The sequence below is a fragment of the Gopherus evgoodei genome, chromosome 1 (assembly GCF_007399415.2).
Source record: "Gopherus evgoodei ecotype Sinaloan lineage chromosome 1, rGopEvg1_v1.p, whole genome shotgun sequence".
Lineage (NCBI taxonomy): Eukaryota > Metazoa > Chordata > Testudines > Testudinidae > Gopherus > Gopherus evgoodei.
Window position 1 is genome coordinate 275,742,390 of NC_044322.1, and position 18,088 is coordinate 275,760,477.

Here is an 18,088-nt window from a genome sequence, read left to right on the forward strand (position 1 = left end):
AAATAGATTTCCAGTGCTCCAGCTTCTAGTTTGGATTGAAATGCGCAGGAGAACAGTGATGTATTAGCACATTCATTCCTACTGACTGAGCAAGGAGGGGCAGCTTTGGAAATGAAAAATAACATTTAAAACCAAAAATTAGTCAGCCAGAATTTTTTAAAAAACCTGAAAGGTGTGTGGCTTGAGCCATGCTTCGGCTGATGTTTTTGTTTTGTTCATATTTCATCTAACCAGCTCCATTGCCCCTTGTCTAAAGTTCCTCTTTCATAAGAGCAATAGGGTGAACCCTGAAGTGTTGGATGTTCAGTTAATCTAAACTTCTGGAGCTAGGAAAGCTTATGAGAATGGGTTTATTTCCCATGAGATTTATAGGACTTTCCAGCTTCAGCCAGATCTGCTGCTCATTGGCTAGGGCTCCCAGGATGGAGTAAATCTGCTATTTCCCCTGTTGCTGAGTTGCGGCTGTGCATCATGGGGGTCGCTGGTCAGCCACCCTGAATCATGGACATGAAATCTGGTTGGGGACCTGGCCCATAGAGGAGAGTGGCGGTAGGAGGCACCCAAACCACAGTCTTCACATATCACTTTGGTGGGATTTCAAAATGAAAAATTTCTGTATTTTGGCCAAAATCTTTTCAATTTTCAGATGTTCTTTTTTTTAATATAAAGCTGACATTTTCCATGGAAAGCAGACACTTCTGTGAAAATTCGTTTGAGTAGAAAACCTGTTTTTTCCACTGAGAACAACTTTGAAAGACAGTTTTTGGTCAGCTTTGGTGTGGACAATATCTGTAAAAATAAGTTAATCAAAAAAGACTTTGGTCTTTGCATTTGGGGGAGGTTGGTCTGGGTTTCAGGATTATTTTTGGTGGGATGAGGAGAGAAGTGAAGATTTGAGCCTGCTGTTTATTCTAAATCAGATCATCCTATCCCAAACTGTATCTGCTTTTCTGACTAAGGGCCTCATTCTCCACTGCCTAGCCCTTGTCATTTAGGAATATAAAATACCACCAGATCAGAGTGGGAGTTTCAAGTTGTCCTGCAATGACTCAAGAGCGAATACCAACTTGAGGATAAACTGTTAAGAACCATGGCACAAACCCCAAATTGGTTGTGAGTGATTTCACCAAACAATGATCAGGTGTAAACTCCCCAGGCACTATAACAAAGCATGAACATGGAGTCACAGACAGTCCCCTTGGGTGCTCTGAATTCTGTCTTGCCACCAGCAATGAGCTCCCAAAATCCTAAGAACTGGTTCCCTACTGGATCCTCGGCAGTTCGATGGCAGGGGAGTCTTCACTCGCTCCGGGTTTTTGGCGGCAGGTCCTTCACCCGGAGCGAGTGAAGGACCTGCCGTGGAAGTGCTGCCGAAGACGCAGTAGGGAACTTCATGGTGAGTACAAGCCCAACCTACCTGTCTCCCCGCCAGCCACCCACCCATCTGACCTTAAGCCACGTCCTGCCCCCAACTGCCCCCCTCAGAACCCGTAACCCATTAACCCCCCACTCCTTGTCCCCTGACCACCCCTTTCCAAGACCCCTCCACCCTAACTGCCCCCTGGACCACACCCCCTACCCAACTCGCCCCACTCCCTGTCCCTTGACTGCCCCAACCCCATCCACCACCACCCCAACAGACCCCTGGGACTCCCATGCCTACCCAACCCCCCTGTTCCCCAGCCCCTAACTGCCCCCCCAGAACCTCCGTCCCCTCCAACCACTCCCTACCTCTTAGCCCAACCCTCTTCCCAGCCCACCATGCTGCTGTGTAAGGATGCCACACAGCCACTGGAGCTTGCAGCCTCACCCCCTTACCCAAAGGTGAAAGTAAGCTGATACGCCATATCGGCAAGAGCCAGTGCACCATACCAGGGTGGCCCGGCTTCCCCAGGGGGTGATGAAAAGGGCCAGGGGCTCCCAGCAGGGGCTGGAGCCCCAGGCCCTTTAAATTGCCACCAGAGCCCCACTGCTGGAGCCCTGGGGTAGCAGCAGCGGCGCTCTGGGGCTATTTAAAAAGTCCAGGGCTTCCACTGCTTCTACCACCCTGACCCTTTAAATAGCCGGTGGAGCCCCGCCACCACTACTCCCAGGCTCCGGTGGCTATTTAAAGGGCTCAGGCGGTAAAAGCAGGGAAGCCCCAGGCCCTTTAAATAGTCCCCAGAACCCTGGGGTAGCGGGGGGCTCCAACTGCCTCTGCCACTCCAGTTCTTTAAATAGCCGCTGGAGCCTCGCTGCTTCCCTAGGGTTCTGGCGGCTATTTAAAGGACTGGGGCAGTAGAAACAGGGAAGCCTATCTTTGTGATAGATGGTTCCTTGCACAACGAATCACAGCAATATTCTGCTTACTCCCAGTCCCAGTGGTCACTTAGCCCAGGTCAATTGTACTCTAGATCTCATACCAAAGACAACACTTGTAGCCAGGGGCGGCGAGTTATATGGGGGGTTCTGGGTACCACCAAAATTTCTACAAACCTGCCACCCCTGCTTGTATCCAATCCTATAATAAACTATCTAAAGATTTATTACATATGAAAATAAAACCAGAGGGTTATTTACAAAGTTAAAGCCAGTACACCTCCACCCCACACAAATGAATTCCAGTGTTGTTTCAAAAGATAATAGAAGCGTATATAATCAGCAAGCTCTATATATCTGTTAGGGCTAACCCAGGTTAGGCACTTTGTTTATGCCTAATAATCCTTGCTCTGCAAAGTCCAAGCAGCATATTGATACAGTTCCTCCATGTTAGGGGCTTTTATTCCCTTCCTCCCTTGTGCTTCGAGCTGCAAACTCAGCTGATGGGAGGAATTCACTTGCATTACTCATCTTCATGGAGAAGGGAAGAGTAAGCAAAAAAGTCTTTATTCCTCTTTAATGTTCTACACTAGTTCATCTGGTGTCAATGGGTCTTCCTTGTTGGGCAGGCCATAACACTGACTGTTGTAAACCAGCATTTCATACTAGTTAATGTCTCTCCTGTCTGGTAAGATTTACATGGTTACAGAGGCTTGCATGCAAAGGCTTAAATAATACCTTACAGTATGGGAGACAGATGTTATAAGTGAGATTAATGCAGGCAGCAACTTATATGCATTCCATAAACACTAAACACATTCTTATAATTCTAATACTTATTTTAGCAATACTAACACATAGGAGAGTCAGACTGATTCCAGCTCTGTGTTTGTCAGTGTTCAGCTGAGACATGGGGACTTTGGCATGGAGACTTTGGCACCTGGTCTGCCAGCGTGGCAGGCAATGTCTTTCAGCTATTCCTTCCTAGGGGTAAATGACTGCACAGGGTGCCAGGCACTGAAGAGTCAGGCTCTGGATGTTCTTTGGTGGATGAAAGAAAGTTACTGAGGAGACTGGGTGGCTCAGGGAGATTGTGGGATGATATGTCCTTTCATCTTTAGGTCATCAGCATCAATCCTTCCCCAGGATGGTAGTGCCTGAAATCTGTTATTATTGATGGCTATTCAGCAGCCTTTGCAAAATGAGTCCCATCTCAGTACAGTTCCTAATGAACAGGCATCCACATTGCAGAAACAGCCATTACAATTGCCAAAGATAGGCCTTTTTGTTAGTGCTCTCAATGGAGGGGCAGAGGACTGTGTGGGCCATAGAAACTGAATTTCTCGTTCATTCCCAGGGACAGTCTCCTTTAGTTAGGATTGCATTGTGTGTGGGGGGGAAACTTGCCCTGCCATTGTCCATGATGTATGGATTCTGGGGATAAATATGAACACCATCTCCAGGTGCTGTCATCTCAGCATCTTTCCCAAGTGATAAATTCACTGAAAATAAATAAGTAGAAGAAAAATGCAATACACTGGTGTTAACTTCTATGTTTGCATTTATTTCTATTGCAGGAGTGATGGAAAATGCTCATACTTAAATCCATTTGCCTTGAAAGTACACATAGCTGTAGCAAGAGTATGGAAGTATTAGCATACATTTTTTAAAAAATGTCTTCCAGGAGATAATGGAGAAATAGCAATAAGACATAAGTGATAATGTCCCTTCTGGTAGAAATGAATATTTTACAAGTCAGGATAAAGCATCAGGAAAGCCAGACTTCATCAAAACTATAGGCCAGATCCTCAGCTGGCCTAAACCGGTGTAACTCCTCTCGTTTTCAATGGAGCTACACCCATTTACACCAGCTCCACGTGTTTTACATAGAAGTTGATGGCACATATAAACTAAACTAATGTCTTACATTTCTGTATTGCCATTTAGCTTGACAGAGCCTAAAGAGCTTTACCAGCCCAGGCACAAAATCTGCTCATCTACCCTTTTCATGATGATTGATGAGGTTGAAAAAATGATGTTATACTCGCCCATTAAAATAAATAAATAGAGATGACTGCATAAACAGGCAAGGAGAATTTTACAAGGCTGCCCCTAGCTCTGAATGGCTCACTTAAACCAGCGGTAAGCGTTTGTTTCGCTAGTCACAAAGTGGCTGTAACTTGGACAGCTTTTTGGCTGCCTTTTCTCAGGATACGTGCACCATGCCATGCTTCAGCCAATCCCTTTGCTGCCTTGTTTTCCTCTATCCTTAAAATACATCTCATCAAATTCAGTGGAAAATTTGAAAGAGAGACAGAAAGGAGTAGAAGAGAGAGACAGACTGTGAAAGACTGTTCCTTTAAATTTTAATCTGATAATTAAATGGCTTCTGCTGTTTCGTTTCCTCTTGCAGTAGAAGGAGCAGAGTCCAGGCCCTGTACCATGTTAAATAAGCACTGATTGGGCTTTCTACATGGAATTATTTTGCCATAAATTGCACCTGACAACATCCAGATGCTCCATGAAAACAGCCAGACGTGTCTGCATTTCTCAGCAATACAAGCCATCAGCACTGCAACAGCCGATGTGGCACAGAATGCAGGTGGAGCATGGGGTGAATGAAAGATGGGTGAATTTCCAAAAAGTCTGGCAGATCAGTTGGGTTAAGCACCAGAAGTGCAGGAGTAGAGCTGGTCTGGAATATTTTGATAAATTGATGAGGGGGGCGGTTGGCCAAAAATGCTGATTCATCAAAACAGAAACTTTTTGTGAACCAAGGTAAGTGAACAAATTGACTCAAAAGAAATACTGGGAACAAATCAGTTGTTCAACTGAAAGCAAGTCAACATTTGAGTGAATTTAGACAAAAGATTTTTTTTGATTTTTGTTTTAAAAAAATGTTTTGAGTTACAGAGTTTAAGGCTGGAAGGCATCACCAGATCATATAGTCTGGCCTTCTGGATACACAGGCCACCAACACCCACCCACTAAACCCAACAATGAAAAGGAGACCAAAGTATTATAGCCCACATGAGACTAGACTATTACATGCTACAGGCAGATAGCAGGAGGGCACCTGGGTCCAGCAGTGCTCAAGGCCCCTGCAATGGCAGGGAATGATAATCCTGGCAAGCAGCCTGCACTTCTGCAGAGGCAGGCAAACCCCCAACAAGGTCCCTGCCAATCTGAACTGGGGGGAAATTCCTTCCCGACCCCACATAGAGCGATCAGTTAGACCCTGAGCATGTGAGCAAGAACCAGCCAGCCCAGCACCTGAGAGACAGAATGCTCAGTGTCACCTCAGAGCCCTGGCCCACCCTATCCAGTGTCCCATCTGCAATTGAAATGAAACATTTTAAGTGACCCAGACCAATTTGTAATTATTTTATTTTATTTTTTGGTTTGTGAAAATTTTTGAGACACCTGCTTTTCATCCCAATTTAAGATGTCAAAAAATGTTATCTCAAATATTTTTGGAAGACAGGATTCTCTACCTAGCTCTGCTTCTTGAGGCTAATCTAGACTGTGGGTCGGTGTAATTGGACTTGATAGCTCACGATCACAGCCTGTCTCAAGAGATTTCAGATGTCTCCAGCTGGGCCTGGAATGCTCATGAGAACCCTTTTGCAATATTTGAGCATGTTGAGCCCTTGTCAAAATCCAGAAGCAGAGAAGTGGTTGCTAGAAGTGTAAAAAGGTGGTGTGGGAAGGCTGTTATCCAAAATGACTTTGAACCTTCAAAAAGGTTTGGGGAATTCAGGTTTGATTCAATAGTGAGATGGGAGATGGGTTGTTTTCTTTTGTTAACTACATGATTTGACTCTTATCTTGTGTGTGGATGGAAATGCTGGGTGACACTATAAGGGGGTTTGAGGACTAACTGTCCCAGGGATTCGAGAAGGACTGGATGAAGAGATGTGGGACTGTTGAGAAGGTGCTGCCAATGGAGTGGTGGTTTTATTTTTATAAGGTACCTAATTAGGGAAAGCAGCAGATATTGGGATGATTGTGCCATTTTCAGACTGACTGTTCATCGCTTCTGACTGTAACACAGAATGACAGGACACAGGGGTGCATGTGTGTGTGGGCATGTGGTGTGTTGTAGAGAGACCTCTACTGGCTGAGCTGGGTCATTTTCCAATTCAGCTCACCTTGTCTGTAGCTCCGGGAATAAAGAATCCGCAGTCAAGCAACTAGAGACAAGAGGCAGAACTGGTTAACTCAGCATTCAGACTCATCCACTTCAAACCTGTATCTGAGGTTCAGAAAAGTTCAGTTAACTTTTTTCTTTAAAAACATTAATTTCCCCACGTTTTTTCCATCACTAGCCAAAGCCATTTAAGTTGTCCTAGTAACTCATCTGCAACCGTCGAGTCCCAAACTGGCCATTCTGTATGATTTTAATGCTCTATTTCCTGTTCCATGAGGCTTTGGAACAACTCATCATTAACAGCAGTGCTGACGATCTCAAATCTAGGAAAGTGAATGTAGCTTAGTGGTTAGAGCACAGGAGCAGGCGTTATGTCTCCTGAGTGCTATTATGGGGTCTTCCACTGACTTGCTATGTGACTAGGGTCAAGTCGCTTACCTTTCTTGTTCCTGTTTGCTCATCTATAAAAGGAGGATAATATTGTGTGCATCTTAATTTCCTAAGGATTCTGCCTTTGCACTCTTGGCAGGTCCACTGAACCCAAAGGGGCAGCACAAGGTGTAAATGAAGGCAGGATTTTTGACCCTTTAATGTTTGAAATTAGGTGCTAGAGAAATGCATGTATTATGATTATTCCAACAAACAGAAAGCTTTGTTAAAAGGCAATTAAGATTGCTCAAGTGCCTGTATCATCAGTTAAAGCATTAAAAAAACCCAGGATATCTCTAGTTAACTACTCACTCAACCCTTGCAACCTACAACCATGATTTCATCTTCTCTGAATTACCTCACCCCCCATCCACCACCCACTGCACATATGTCTCCTCCCTCCATAGCTAGTGCCTCAGTGCAGACATGCTGAGCAGTCTCCCTGCTCACCCTTATTCCCACTCAGCTCCTTGCTCGCGGGAGGTGGTGTTCTTGGGGGGTTCTGGCAGAATGTAGGTCTTACTTGGGAGCGGCTGGTTGGAGGAGACGAGGGCTGTTTGGGACACATACCAAGACAGCAATGTGATGTGTGGGCCCTTAGTGTGCTGATGGTGGTGAGCACAGTCAGTCTTGTACACAGTTGGCTTGCTGTGCCAGGGAGCCTTTCAGACACTAATACATTGATACAGAAGCACTAGGCCTCCATCACTCCAGGCTGTCTACACAGCTGCAGGGCCCCATCCGCCCTTCACACAAGCCACCTTTCCCTCAGGTCTCTCACGCATCCCTGCTCAGCCTCTCATCCCTGTTAACCAATAGCCACACCCAGAAGCCCATCTCCCCATCACCATCCACCTCCCATACCCTCGGCTGCCCAGCCTATTTGCCTGGGTCCCCGGGATCTCTGTGCCAAACAGAGCTCGTGAATCAGGGAGACAGGCTGGCAGCAACAGAAAATGGAAGTAGCCGACAGATCTAAGCAAATCCATTTGGCTAATCTTGGAGTAGTGAATGTCCATTATACCAACGAAGGAGAAAGGCTATGGGTTTAATTTTAACATTTCAAAAGTGGCCTATATCAGAGATACTATTAGAGCATGCAAGTCTGTGTCCAAGGTCTGGAGATCATGAGTGCTTCACAGTAGTTGTTTGGATACAAGTATCTTAAGAAATGTAAGGAAAGCAGGGCAACATTTCCAGGAGGGAGCACGTTTAAGTATTCCCTCCTGTAAACCTTGGTAAATATGTTATTACAGGGCTAGAAGAGAACTCCCTGAAGAGTTCTGTACCAATTTTGGAGACTAAATTCAGTCATTAAAGTGTAAAACAGAGGGATTTTAGTGCTGCTTTAGGTGCAACTCTTGACTCCTCCCTAATTAGTTTTATGGTTCTGATCTTTGAAATGAAAAATAAAAAGAAAAGAAATCCTGTTGCCAAATAGCTCTTGCTGATTTCCATGAACTTTCCATGCTGTGGTGAAGGAGATTCCCCCAATGTTATTGCTCTTGGGAGGTTGTGAAAAATATTTAATATTGATGCATAGTTAATCTCTTTTTTTTTTTGCCACTGTTTTCTAAACATTGAAACAAAGCTGCCTCTTAACCCACATTGAAATAGTTCTCATGCTGGCCTCACATTGAAGGGATCTTATCAATTTTTCTGGTGCTCTGAGGGAGCCTTTCACCTAGAATACCATGTGCTATTCTGGACACATCAGTACCAGAATAATGCAAAATAATTGAAGGGAATTCAGAGAAAAACAAGAAAAGTGGTTCTGAGATTGGAGGACTTATAGCATGAGGAAATGTTCCATACATTACATGGCCAAGATTTTAAAAAATGACTAGTGATTTTGGGTGCCTAACAGAACTCATCATAAAACAGACCTGAATTTTAGAAAATGATAAGCACTCGCTCTCTGAAAATCAGAACCTTTGGACTCAAATTGGGCACCCATCAAGGGAGGAACCTCAAATTACTAGTTGCTTTATAAAAACTTGACTGATTGTGCATACAGTCATTTGGTTAAATTATGATGGGGTTAGTAATGGTAATCCTCTACAAATGTTCAGAGGGTTTAAATAGCTCAAAGGAAGAGGGATTTTTTAGGATTGTTCAATGCAATTAAAGGGAAAATTTAGGCTGAGTATCAGGAAACATTTCCTGACACAATGTGTTTGTTAAGCTGTCCTGCAGAGGCTCAAGAGTGAGTATCAACCTCAGGGCAGACTTTTAAGAGACAGAGCACAAACCCTGAGCTGGTTGTGAGTTCCATACTTAGATTTTGCCAACCAATGATCAGGTGTAATCTCCTCAGGCACTATAATGGCCTTAACATGGAGTCACAGACAGTCTCTTTGAGCACTTGCCAGCCAGGCAACCGGACCTTTGTGACAGATGGTTCCTTAGATGGAGAATCACAGCAATAGTCAGGTTACTCCCAGGCCCAATGGGCCAGTAATTTATCCCGAGTCAATTACACTTTAGATCTCACACCAGAGATGCTTGTAGCCAATCCTATAATAAACTATGTAAAGATTTATTAAATAGGAAAAGGAAGCCAGAGAGTAATTTATAAGGTTAAAACAGGCAAGCATACATACACAAGTGAGTCCCAATGTTAAGTTTCAAAAGATAATAGAGGCTTCTATAATCAGCAAGCTCTATATGTCTTTTAGGACTAACCCAGGCTAAGCAGTTGAGGATCCTTTGCTTATGGCTAGAAATCTTGCCCCCAGAGTCCAAAGGCATGAGATACAGTTCCTTCTTGTTAGGGGATTTTATTCTCTTCCTCCCTTGTGCTTTCAGCTGCAAACTCAGTTGATGTGAGAAATTCACTTGCATGTCTCATCTTCATGGGGGTGGTGGTGAGGAAAGCAGTCAACAAAGTCTTTTGCCCTCTTTAATGTTCCACGATAGTTCATCTGATGTTGATGAGCCTTCCTTGTTAGCCAGGATATAACACTGTCAGTTGGAGCTCAGCACTTTATCTGTGATTTACAGTCATAGAGGCTTATAATACAAATGTTTAAATATTTTCTTACAGTATTGGATAGAGATGATACAAGTGAGATTGTAAGCATTCCATAAAGTCTAAACTTTAACCACACATTTATAATTCTAATATCTGTTTGAACCATACTAAGACACAAGTGAGCCAGGCTGATTTCAGCTGTGTATTTGTCAGTGTTCCATTGAGGCCGAGGATGCTTGGCATGAACTGGCATCTGGTCTGCCAGTGTCACAGTGGTGTATTCGAGTGGAGGAGTCTTTTGATGTAGGTGATAGAAACACTGCTTGAGTAATTTTAAAATGGGACTGGACCAAACACCGAAGAAGTTGTTATTGGGGCCAACCCTGCCGATAAGATGGTCACCTCTAGCTTTTACGATGATGTGACTCTACTTGTGATATAGCAGGTGTGTAATGAAAAATTCTAGTTCTGCGGGAACAGGATAGTGAGTTGAAGTGAAATATACAAACAAGAGACTTCCAAAGGTTTCTTATAAGCCACTGAGCTATCCTCTCCCTCACTCCCAGTGTCATTTCAAAATAAAACACGTCATTTGGACATCCTAATGGTTAAAAACAATAGACCTGATTCTCATGTACAACAGGGCCTCTTTAAAATGCTTTGGCAGTGCAAAGGAGTTTTGAAGTGAGTAGAACTGCAAGCTATGTCTCCTTGAAAGCCCTTTTCACTGACAGAGTGGTGCACAGTGGCCTTAGTGTAAATGAGTACGAGGCCCAGTCTGTTTAATAGACCATTTTTATTTTTATTATGGGATGGCCCAAGACTGGACTGGGCTGCTCATCAATAAGGCACCTGCTATAAACCAAATGAGATCTTGAGAAGGTGGTCCAGTGATTTGATTGGCTGCTCGTCTTTGTGAGTTTTATTGTTTGATCCCACTACATACAATGAACTATTCCCTCCTTAGAGAAAGACACTTTTAACTGGCTATGAGAGCCTTTATTCTGTGAATTAATCCTATGCCACACAGAGCTGCTTTGGGCCCTGTTCTGCTGCCACTGAAGTCAATACCAAAAAGTGCACTGATGTCTATGGCAGTTGAATAGGGCCCCTACAGGTGCATCTCACTTTCCTTACTGTGCTCCCTGCAGTCCCCTGCCTCATTAGCTGGCCACCTGACGAGAGCAGTATCTCCACCTCCATACCCCCGTCCCATCACAATCTTTCAATGATATGTGAAGGAGATGCCTTTCTGAGAGATAGGGAGGACTAGGGTCTGGAGCACATGCAGAATATTCATGTCCTTTATGGTAGGGGGAATTAAGTACTGTGAGCATGCTTGCACTAATGTGGTTATGATGGGTGCTACTCACACAGCAATTCTGCAAGAGCCAGAGAGGAAAGTGATCATCCTATCACAGCGACCAATAATGACACGTGGAAGATTGCCTTGGTCTGTGTCTCTCAGCTCCTTAAGTAACTGCTCTCCTGTTCCCCCTCTGCCACTGCTACTTCCCCCTGTTCCCTCTCCGATTCCCTCCCTGCTGCTTGAAGTCTGTTGCAGTGTCACTACAACCCTCATTTAAACTGTGGTCAGAGAGGTACGTCCTTGTTCTGTGTGTGGTTCCTATGTGTTTAAAATCTTCTATCTTTTTTCTCTCTTCTAGGTACCTGATTAATGTCACCTTTGAAGGGAGGAATTTGTCCTTCAGTGAAGACGGCTACCAGATGCACCCCAAGCTGGTGATCATCCTTCTGACCAAGGAGAGGAAATGGGAGAGGGTAGGACATGTTTGGAGACTCTTGGACTAAACTGGGGAGGAGGAGGGTGGTGAAGGTGTTCATCAAGTTAACCCCTCTCTCTTCAGGACTTCCTTGTTCCAAAGGGTGACCAGCTCCTTACTTCCTCTGAGGATCTGTGGGAGCTGGATTCAGGTATCTCCAAATAATACAAGGACACCCCATCTCTTCTCAAATGTAGGCCACTAATACATTATCATATTAGTTTGCATAAAACATTCATAGGTTCACTTCAGCATCCATTACTTAATAGAGTTCAGCTCCCAACAGTCAGTTGAATGGACCCCTGGCTGTAGACACTGCAGTTACCAACTTCACCATATGTATATGACGTGAGGACTAGCACTCAGGAACTTCAGCATCAAAATCACAGGTCTTTACTAATTGAAAGAGATACAACATTAGCTATCCTTTGTAGCAAGGTTTTGGACTCCAGCCACTAGAGAGAGACACATGCAATTTGCAATGGGATGGGGTATTAAGGAAGATGCATAGGTGCAGCTCTATGTGTGACATTTTAGGTAAATTATTTAATGAGTTCATTTGCATATTGGAAGATGGAATTTCAAGGTAGAAGGCAGCTTGGGTGAAAGTAATCATGAAATGATAGAATTCATAATTCTAAGGAATGGTTGGAAGAAAAAAAAGCAGAATGAAGAGAATGAACTTAAAAAATGCAGATGTTAACAAACTCAGAGAACAGGTAGATAATGTCCTCTGGGTAGCAAGTCTAAGGGAAAAGAGTTCAGGAGAGCTGGCAGTTTTTTAAAGAGACGTTATTAAGGACATAAGAGCAAATTATCCCAAAGCATAGGAAAGATAGGAAGTCTGGTGAAAAACCATCCTAGCTTAACCAGGAGATCTTCAACAACCTGAAACTCATAAAAAAAGAGTCATACAAAATGTGGAAACTAGGTCAAATTATGAAGGATGAATATAAAAAATCCCTATAAGCATGTAGGGACAAAATTAGAAAGGCCAAGGCACAAAATGAGATTAAACTAGGTAGGGACATAAAGGGTAACAGTAATACATTCTACAAATACATTAGAAGCATGTATGGACAGAATAGGCCCATCACTCAGTGAGGAGGAAGACTAACAGAAAATACAGCAATGCCTACAGTATTAAATGTCTTTTTTGTTTCACTTTTCACCAAAAGGGTTAGCAGTGATTGGATGACTAACAATAGTGAACATCAGTATAAATAGGGTAGGATCCAAGGCTAAACGAGGGAAGGAAAAAGTTAAGACTTAGACAAATTAGATGTCTTCAAGTCAGCAGGGCCTGAGGAAATACATTCTAGTATACTTAAGGAATTGTCTGAAGAGATCTCTGAGCCATTAGGCATTATCTTTGAGAATTTGTGGAGGATGGGCGAGATCCCGCAGGACTGGAAAAGAGGAAATATTCCTTTTTCTGTAGTTAGGCTGACTAGTCCTTACAGTACCTAACTTCAGTACCTGGAAAGATAATGGAGCAAATAATCAAACAAACAATCAATTTGTAAGCACCTAGAAGACAATACGTGATAAGTAACAGTCATCATGGATTTGTCAAGAACAAGTCTTGTCAGACCAATCTAATATGCTTGACAGGGTAACAAGCATTTTTGATAATGGGGAAGCAATAGATATTGGGGGTGGACTACATCCACCCTGATTGAATTGGCCCCCTCAACACTGGTAAGGTAATTCCCTTCTCTTCATGTGTCCGTATAATAATGCCTACATCTGTAATTTTCACTCCCATGTATCTGAAGAAGTGGATTTTTTACCCACAAAAGCTTATGCCCAAATAAATGTTAGTCTTTAAGGTGCCACTGGACTCCTTGTTGTTTTAATAGATATCATATATTTCAACTTTAATAAGGCTTTTGATACTGTCTCATATGACTGTATCATAAACAAACCAGGAAAATATAGCTTAAATTAGCTTACTATAAGGTGGGTGAATAACTGGTTGGAAAAAGTACTCCGAGAGTAGTTATGGTTCACAATCAAGCTGGAAGAGCATATCAAGTGGGGTCCTGGAGGGGTCTGCCCTAGGTCTGGTTCTGTTCAGTATCTTCATAAATGATTTGGAAAATGGCATAGAGAATACACTTTTAGAGTTTGTGGACAACACCAGGCTGAGAGGGGTTGCAAGTGCTTTGGAAGACAGGATTAGAATTCAAAATGATTAACACAAACTGGAAAAATGGTCTGCAATAAATATGATGAAATTCAATAAAGTCAAATGCAAAGTACTACACTTAGAAGGGAATAATCAACTGTAAAATAAAAAGTGGGAAATGACTGCCTAGGAAGGAGTACTGCAGAAAAAGATCTGGGGTTTATAGTGGATCACAAAGGAAATATGAGTCAACAATGTAATATTGTTGCGAAAGAAGTGAACTTCATTCTGGGATGTATTAGCAGGAGTGTTCTCATTCTTCCATTCTACTCAGCACTGATAAGGCCTTAGCTGGAGTATTGTATCCAATTCTGGGCACCACACTTTGGGAAAGGTGTGGGCAAACTGGAGAAAATCTGGAAGAGAGCAATAAAAATGATTAAAGGTCTAGAAAACATGACCTACACGAAAAAATTGAAAATCTTGTGTTTGTTTAATCTGGAGAAGAGAAGACTGAGGGGGCACAAGATAACAGCCTTCAAAGTAAATAAAAGATGGTTACAAAGAGGAGGGTGATGAACTGTTTCCTTTAGCCACTGAGGACAGGACAAGAAGTAATGCTTTTAAACTGAAGCAAGAGCGATTTAGGTTAGCCAATAGGAAAAACTTTCGAATTTTCAGGATAATTAAAGCACTGGAATAAATTACCAAGTGATGCTGTACAATCTCCATTACTGGAGGTTCTTAAGAACAGGTTAGAAGCAAACATCTGTCAGGGATGGTCTAGATCCTTAGTCCTACCTCAGTGCAGGGGACTGGACTAGATGATCTATCGAGGTCCCTTCCAGTCCTACAGTTCTATGATATTTCTAAATAATTTGCATCTAACCCTAAACGTCATCTTAACAATGACGTGGATTTAGTGCTAGTAGAAGGCTTGGGTCTATTTGATCTGGGGCAGGGAGGGCCCTCCCCCAGAGTAAAGGAGGGATCAAAAAAGGAACTGCGGTCAGCTGAGTATGGGGGACAACTCAAGAGGGCTAGGCACAGGAATGAGGTAAATGGTGCAGTAAAAAGATGTTGGGGGCACACCGAGCAGAGAACCACACACAGTGCCCATTGATGCAAGAAGCTTTAAAAAGGGGAGTCAGTGGATGCTGCCCAAAGGAATGCTGTAAATTTTAACAGCGAGGGTAATTAACCATTGGCAATTTTAAAATCAAGAGTTGATGTTTTTCTAGAAGATCTGCTTTAGTTCAAATGGGAATTATTTCTGGGAAGTTCTGTTCCATGTGTTGTATAAGAGGTCAGACTACATGATCAAAACGGTCCCATCTGACCTTAATCAATTAATCTAAAACTGGTACAAGGCAGGAAAATAGCCCCACAGTCAGAGGGCATTTTTATCAGTGATCTTTCTTCTCCTGCATTTCTAAGTGGTCAGCTTGACCAGTGCCATAAGGAAGTCCATGGGGAGACTTTGTGGGAAAGTCTGATACATAGGGGCCACTATACATCTATTATGCAGGAATACCTTTTAACCCTGACTGAGCTGAGCTGGATTCAGACTGGTGACCCGCACGTGAAAAGCTTTGTACCTGATTAGCAGCACCCTAGATTCATAGATTCCAAGGCCAGAAAGGACCATTGTATAACACAGGTCAGAGAATTTCCACAAAATAATTCACAGAGCACGTCATTTAGAAAAAATCCAATCTTGATTTTAAAAATTGCCAGTGATGGAGAACTGATAAATTGTTCCAATGGTTACTCACTCACTCTGTTAAAAATGTATGCCTTATTTCCAGTCTGAATTTGTCTAACTTCAACTTCCATCCACTGGATTGTGTTATATACCTCTCTCTGCTAGACTGAAGAGCCCATTATTAAACATTTGTTCCCCATGTAGGTACTTATAGACTGTAATCAAGTCACTCCTTAACCTTTTCTTTGTTAAGCTAAATAGATATGGTGATTGAACTCCTTGAGTCTAAGGCCTGTTTTCTAATTCTTTAATCATCCTCACGGCTCTTTTCTAAGCCCTCTCCAATCTAACAGTCTCTTGAATTGTGGACACCAGAACTAGACACAGTGTTCCAGTACGGGTTGCAGCAGTGCCAAATACAGAGGTAAAATAACCTCTCTACTCCTACTGGAGGGTCTCCTGTTTATGCATCCAAGGATTGCATTAGCTCTTTTGGCCACAGTGTATCACTGGGAGCTCATGTTCAGCTGATTATCCACCATGCCTCCCAAATCCTTTTCAGTCACTGTTTCCCAGGATAGAGTCCCCATCCTGAAAGAATGACTTACATTCTTTGTTCCTAGATGTGTACTTTTACATTTAGCCCTATTAAAAAACATATTGTTTGTGTGTGCCCAGCTTACCAAATGATCCAGATTGCTCTGTTTCAGTGACATCTCTTTATTATTTACCACGCCCTCAATTTTTGTGTCAGCTGCAAACTTTATGAGTGATGGTTTTATGGTTTCTTGCAGATCATTAATAAAAATGTTAAATAGGGTAGAGCCAAGAACCAATCCCCACAAGACCCCTCTTGAAACACACCTGTTTGATGATGAGTCCCAATTTACAATTAAATTTGGAGATCTATCAGTTAACCGGTTTTTAATCCATTTAAGGTGTGCCATGTTAATTTTGCATCTTTCTAGTTTTTTAATCAAAATGTCATGCATTACCAAGTCCAATGCCTTATAGAATTCTAAATATATTACATCAACACTATTACCTTTATCAATGAAACTTGTAATCTCATCAAAAATAGATATTGAGTTAGTTTGACAGGATCTAGTTTCCATAAACCCATATTGATTTGTGTTAATTACATTACCATCCTTTAAATTTTAATCAAATCCTGTATCAGCTGCTCCATTATCTTTCCCATGTCACAAGTGAGATGTGGGCAGTCAGACCTAGTGGTCAGAGCAGGAGTTGAGAGTCAGGCTGAGTCAGGTACCAGGAAGTCAGAGTCTGAGATGGGCCAGTGGGCAGACCAAGAGTCAGACATCAGGAGGCAGGGAGGATTAGGTTACTGGGAGAACAGAGTCCAAGACAGGCCAGACGATGAACTGAGAGTCAGGCATCAGGTATGATCAGATTGCCAGGAGATCGGGGTCGAGTGCCAGGTTACAGATGGCAATTGAATAGCAAAGTTGAGAAAAAAAACAGTGTTGGAAGCTGGAATCTAGGGTGAATCACAAGCAGGGTCTGGTGCAGAGACAGGCAGACAATCTGTGGTGTTGCTCAGACACCCCTTCATGGCTTCCTGGTTTAAGTACTGGCCCCAGCCAATCAGTGGGCTGTAAGAGGCTGCCATTCAGGTTCTGCTGGACAGTACTTCCTGTTAAGCCCAACCTCACAAGATCTTCCCATGGGAGCCTAGCCTAAGCCCCCTGTGGTGATGCAGAGGCATCAGTAGCCCAGAATCCTTATGGTCCCAGGTTCCAGCCTTATAGACTGTAACATCATGCCCTCTTTCAGGCCTCCTTTTGTGGTAGTGCAGGCCCAACCTTGTCTGGGTGAGCCTGGTGGAATTCTTCCAGCAAGTCGGGGGCACAGATGTGGGAGGCAGGCTCACAAGTACGTTCTTCGGGGATGTAGTCTTCCCAGTCCACCAGATAGTATGGGCAGCCATCAGGAATTGAGGCTGGCACACACTTTGTATTCCTTGTGACCCTGGATTTTGACTGGTGGAGGTGGCAGTGTGGTTCAGTCAGGGAAGGAGTTCTTAGTATAGGAATTCAGAAGGGAAACATGGAAAACTGAGGAAGACAGAGTTTGAAGATAACTAGATTATTCTGCTGGCATTCTCAGGAAGGATCCCAGGAACGGGTGGTCCAATTTATGGGAGGGTTGCCTGGTCTGGACGTGTCTGGCGGTCAGCCATACCTTCTGGCCAACTGTAAATACTGGAGCTTCTAGTCGCCGATGGTCTGCATGCCTCTTGTAGGCCTCCTTTGCCTCTTCTAAGTGGTTCTTGAGTTCTTCCTGAATAAGATGCATCTGTTGTACCCAGATGTTGGCAGCAGGATTTGGGGAGGCTGCTGGCACCAAGTGGAAACCAGGGTGGAACTAGGAATTAGTGAAGAAGGGACTCTAACCTGTAGATGGATGGTCAACATTGTTGTAATTAAACTTGACATATGGCAGGAGCATAGACCACTTACCTTGATGATAATTTACAACGCACCTCATGTACTGCTCCAGTACTTGGTTCACCCATTCTGTGTGTCCATCTGTGGGAGGTTGGTATGCAGCTGTCCAGCAGCCAGAATGCTTTGCACCAGAAGTGAGAGGTGAA

General features: G+C 43.3%; 1 protein-coding gene across 1 annotated transcript in view; it reads left to right on the forward strand.

Moving 5' to 3' along the window:
* The window catches only part of GRIN2B (glutamate ionotropic receptor NMDA type subunit 2B), a 306,554-nt gene that overhangs the window by 179,726 nt on the left and 108,740 nt on the right, over positions 1–18,088 (forward strand). Inside the window, exon 5 of the mRNA XM_030548129.1 lies at positions 11,519–11,633. Within this exon, the coding sequence (XP_030403989.1) occupies positions 11,519–11,633 (115 nt within the window). The remainder of the gene's footprint in view (positions 1–11,518; positions 11,634–18,088) is intronic.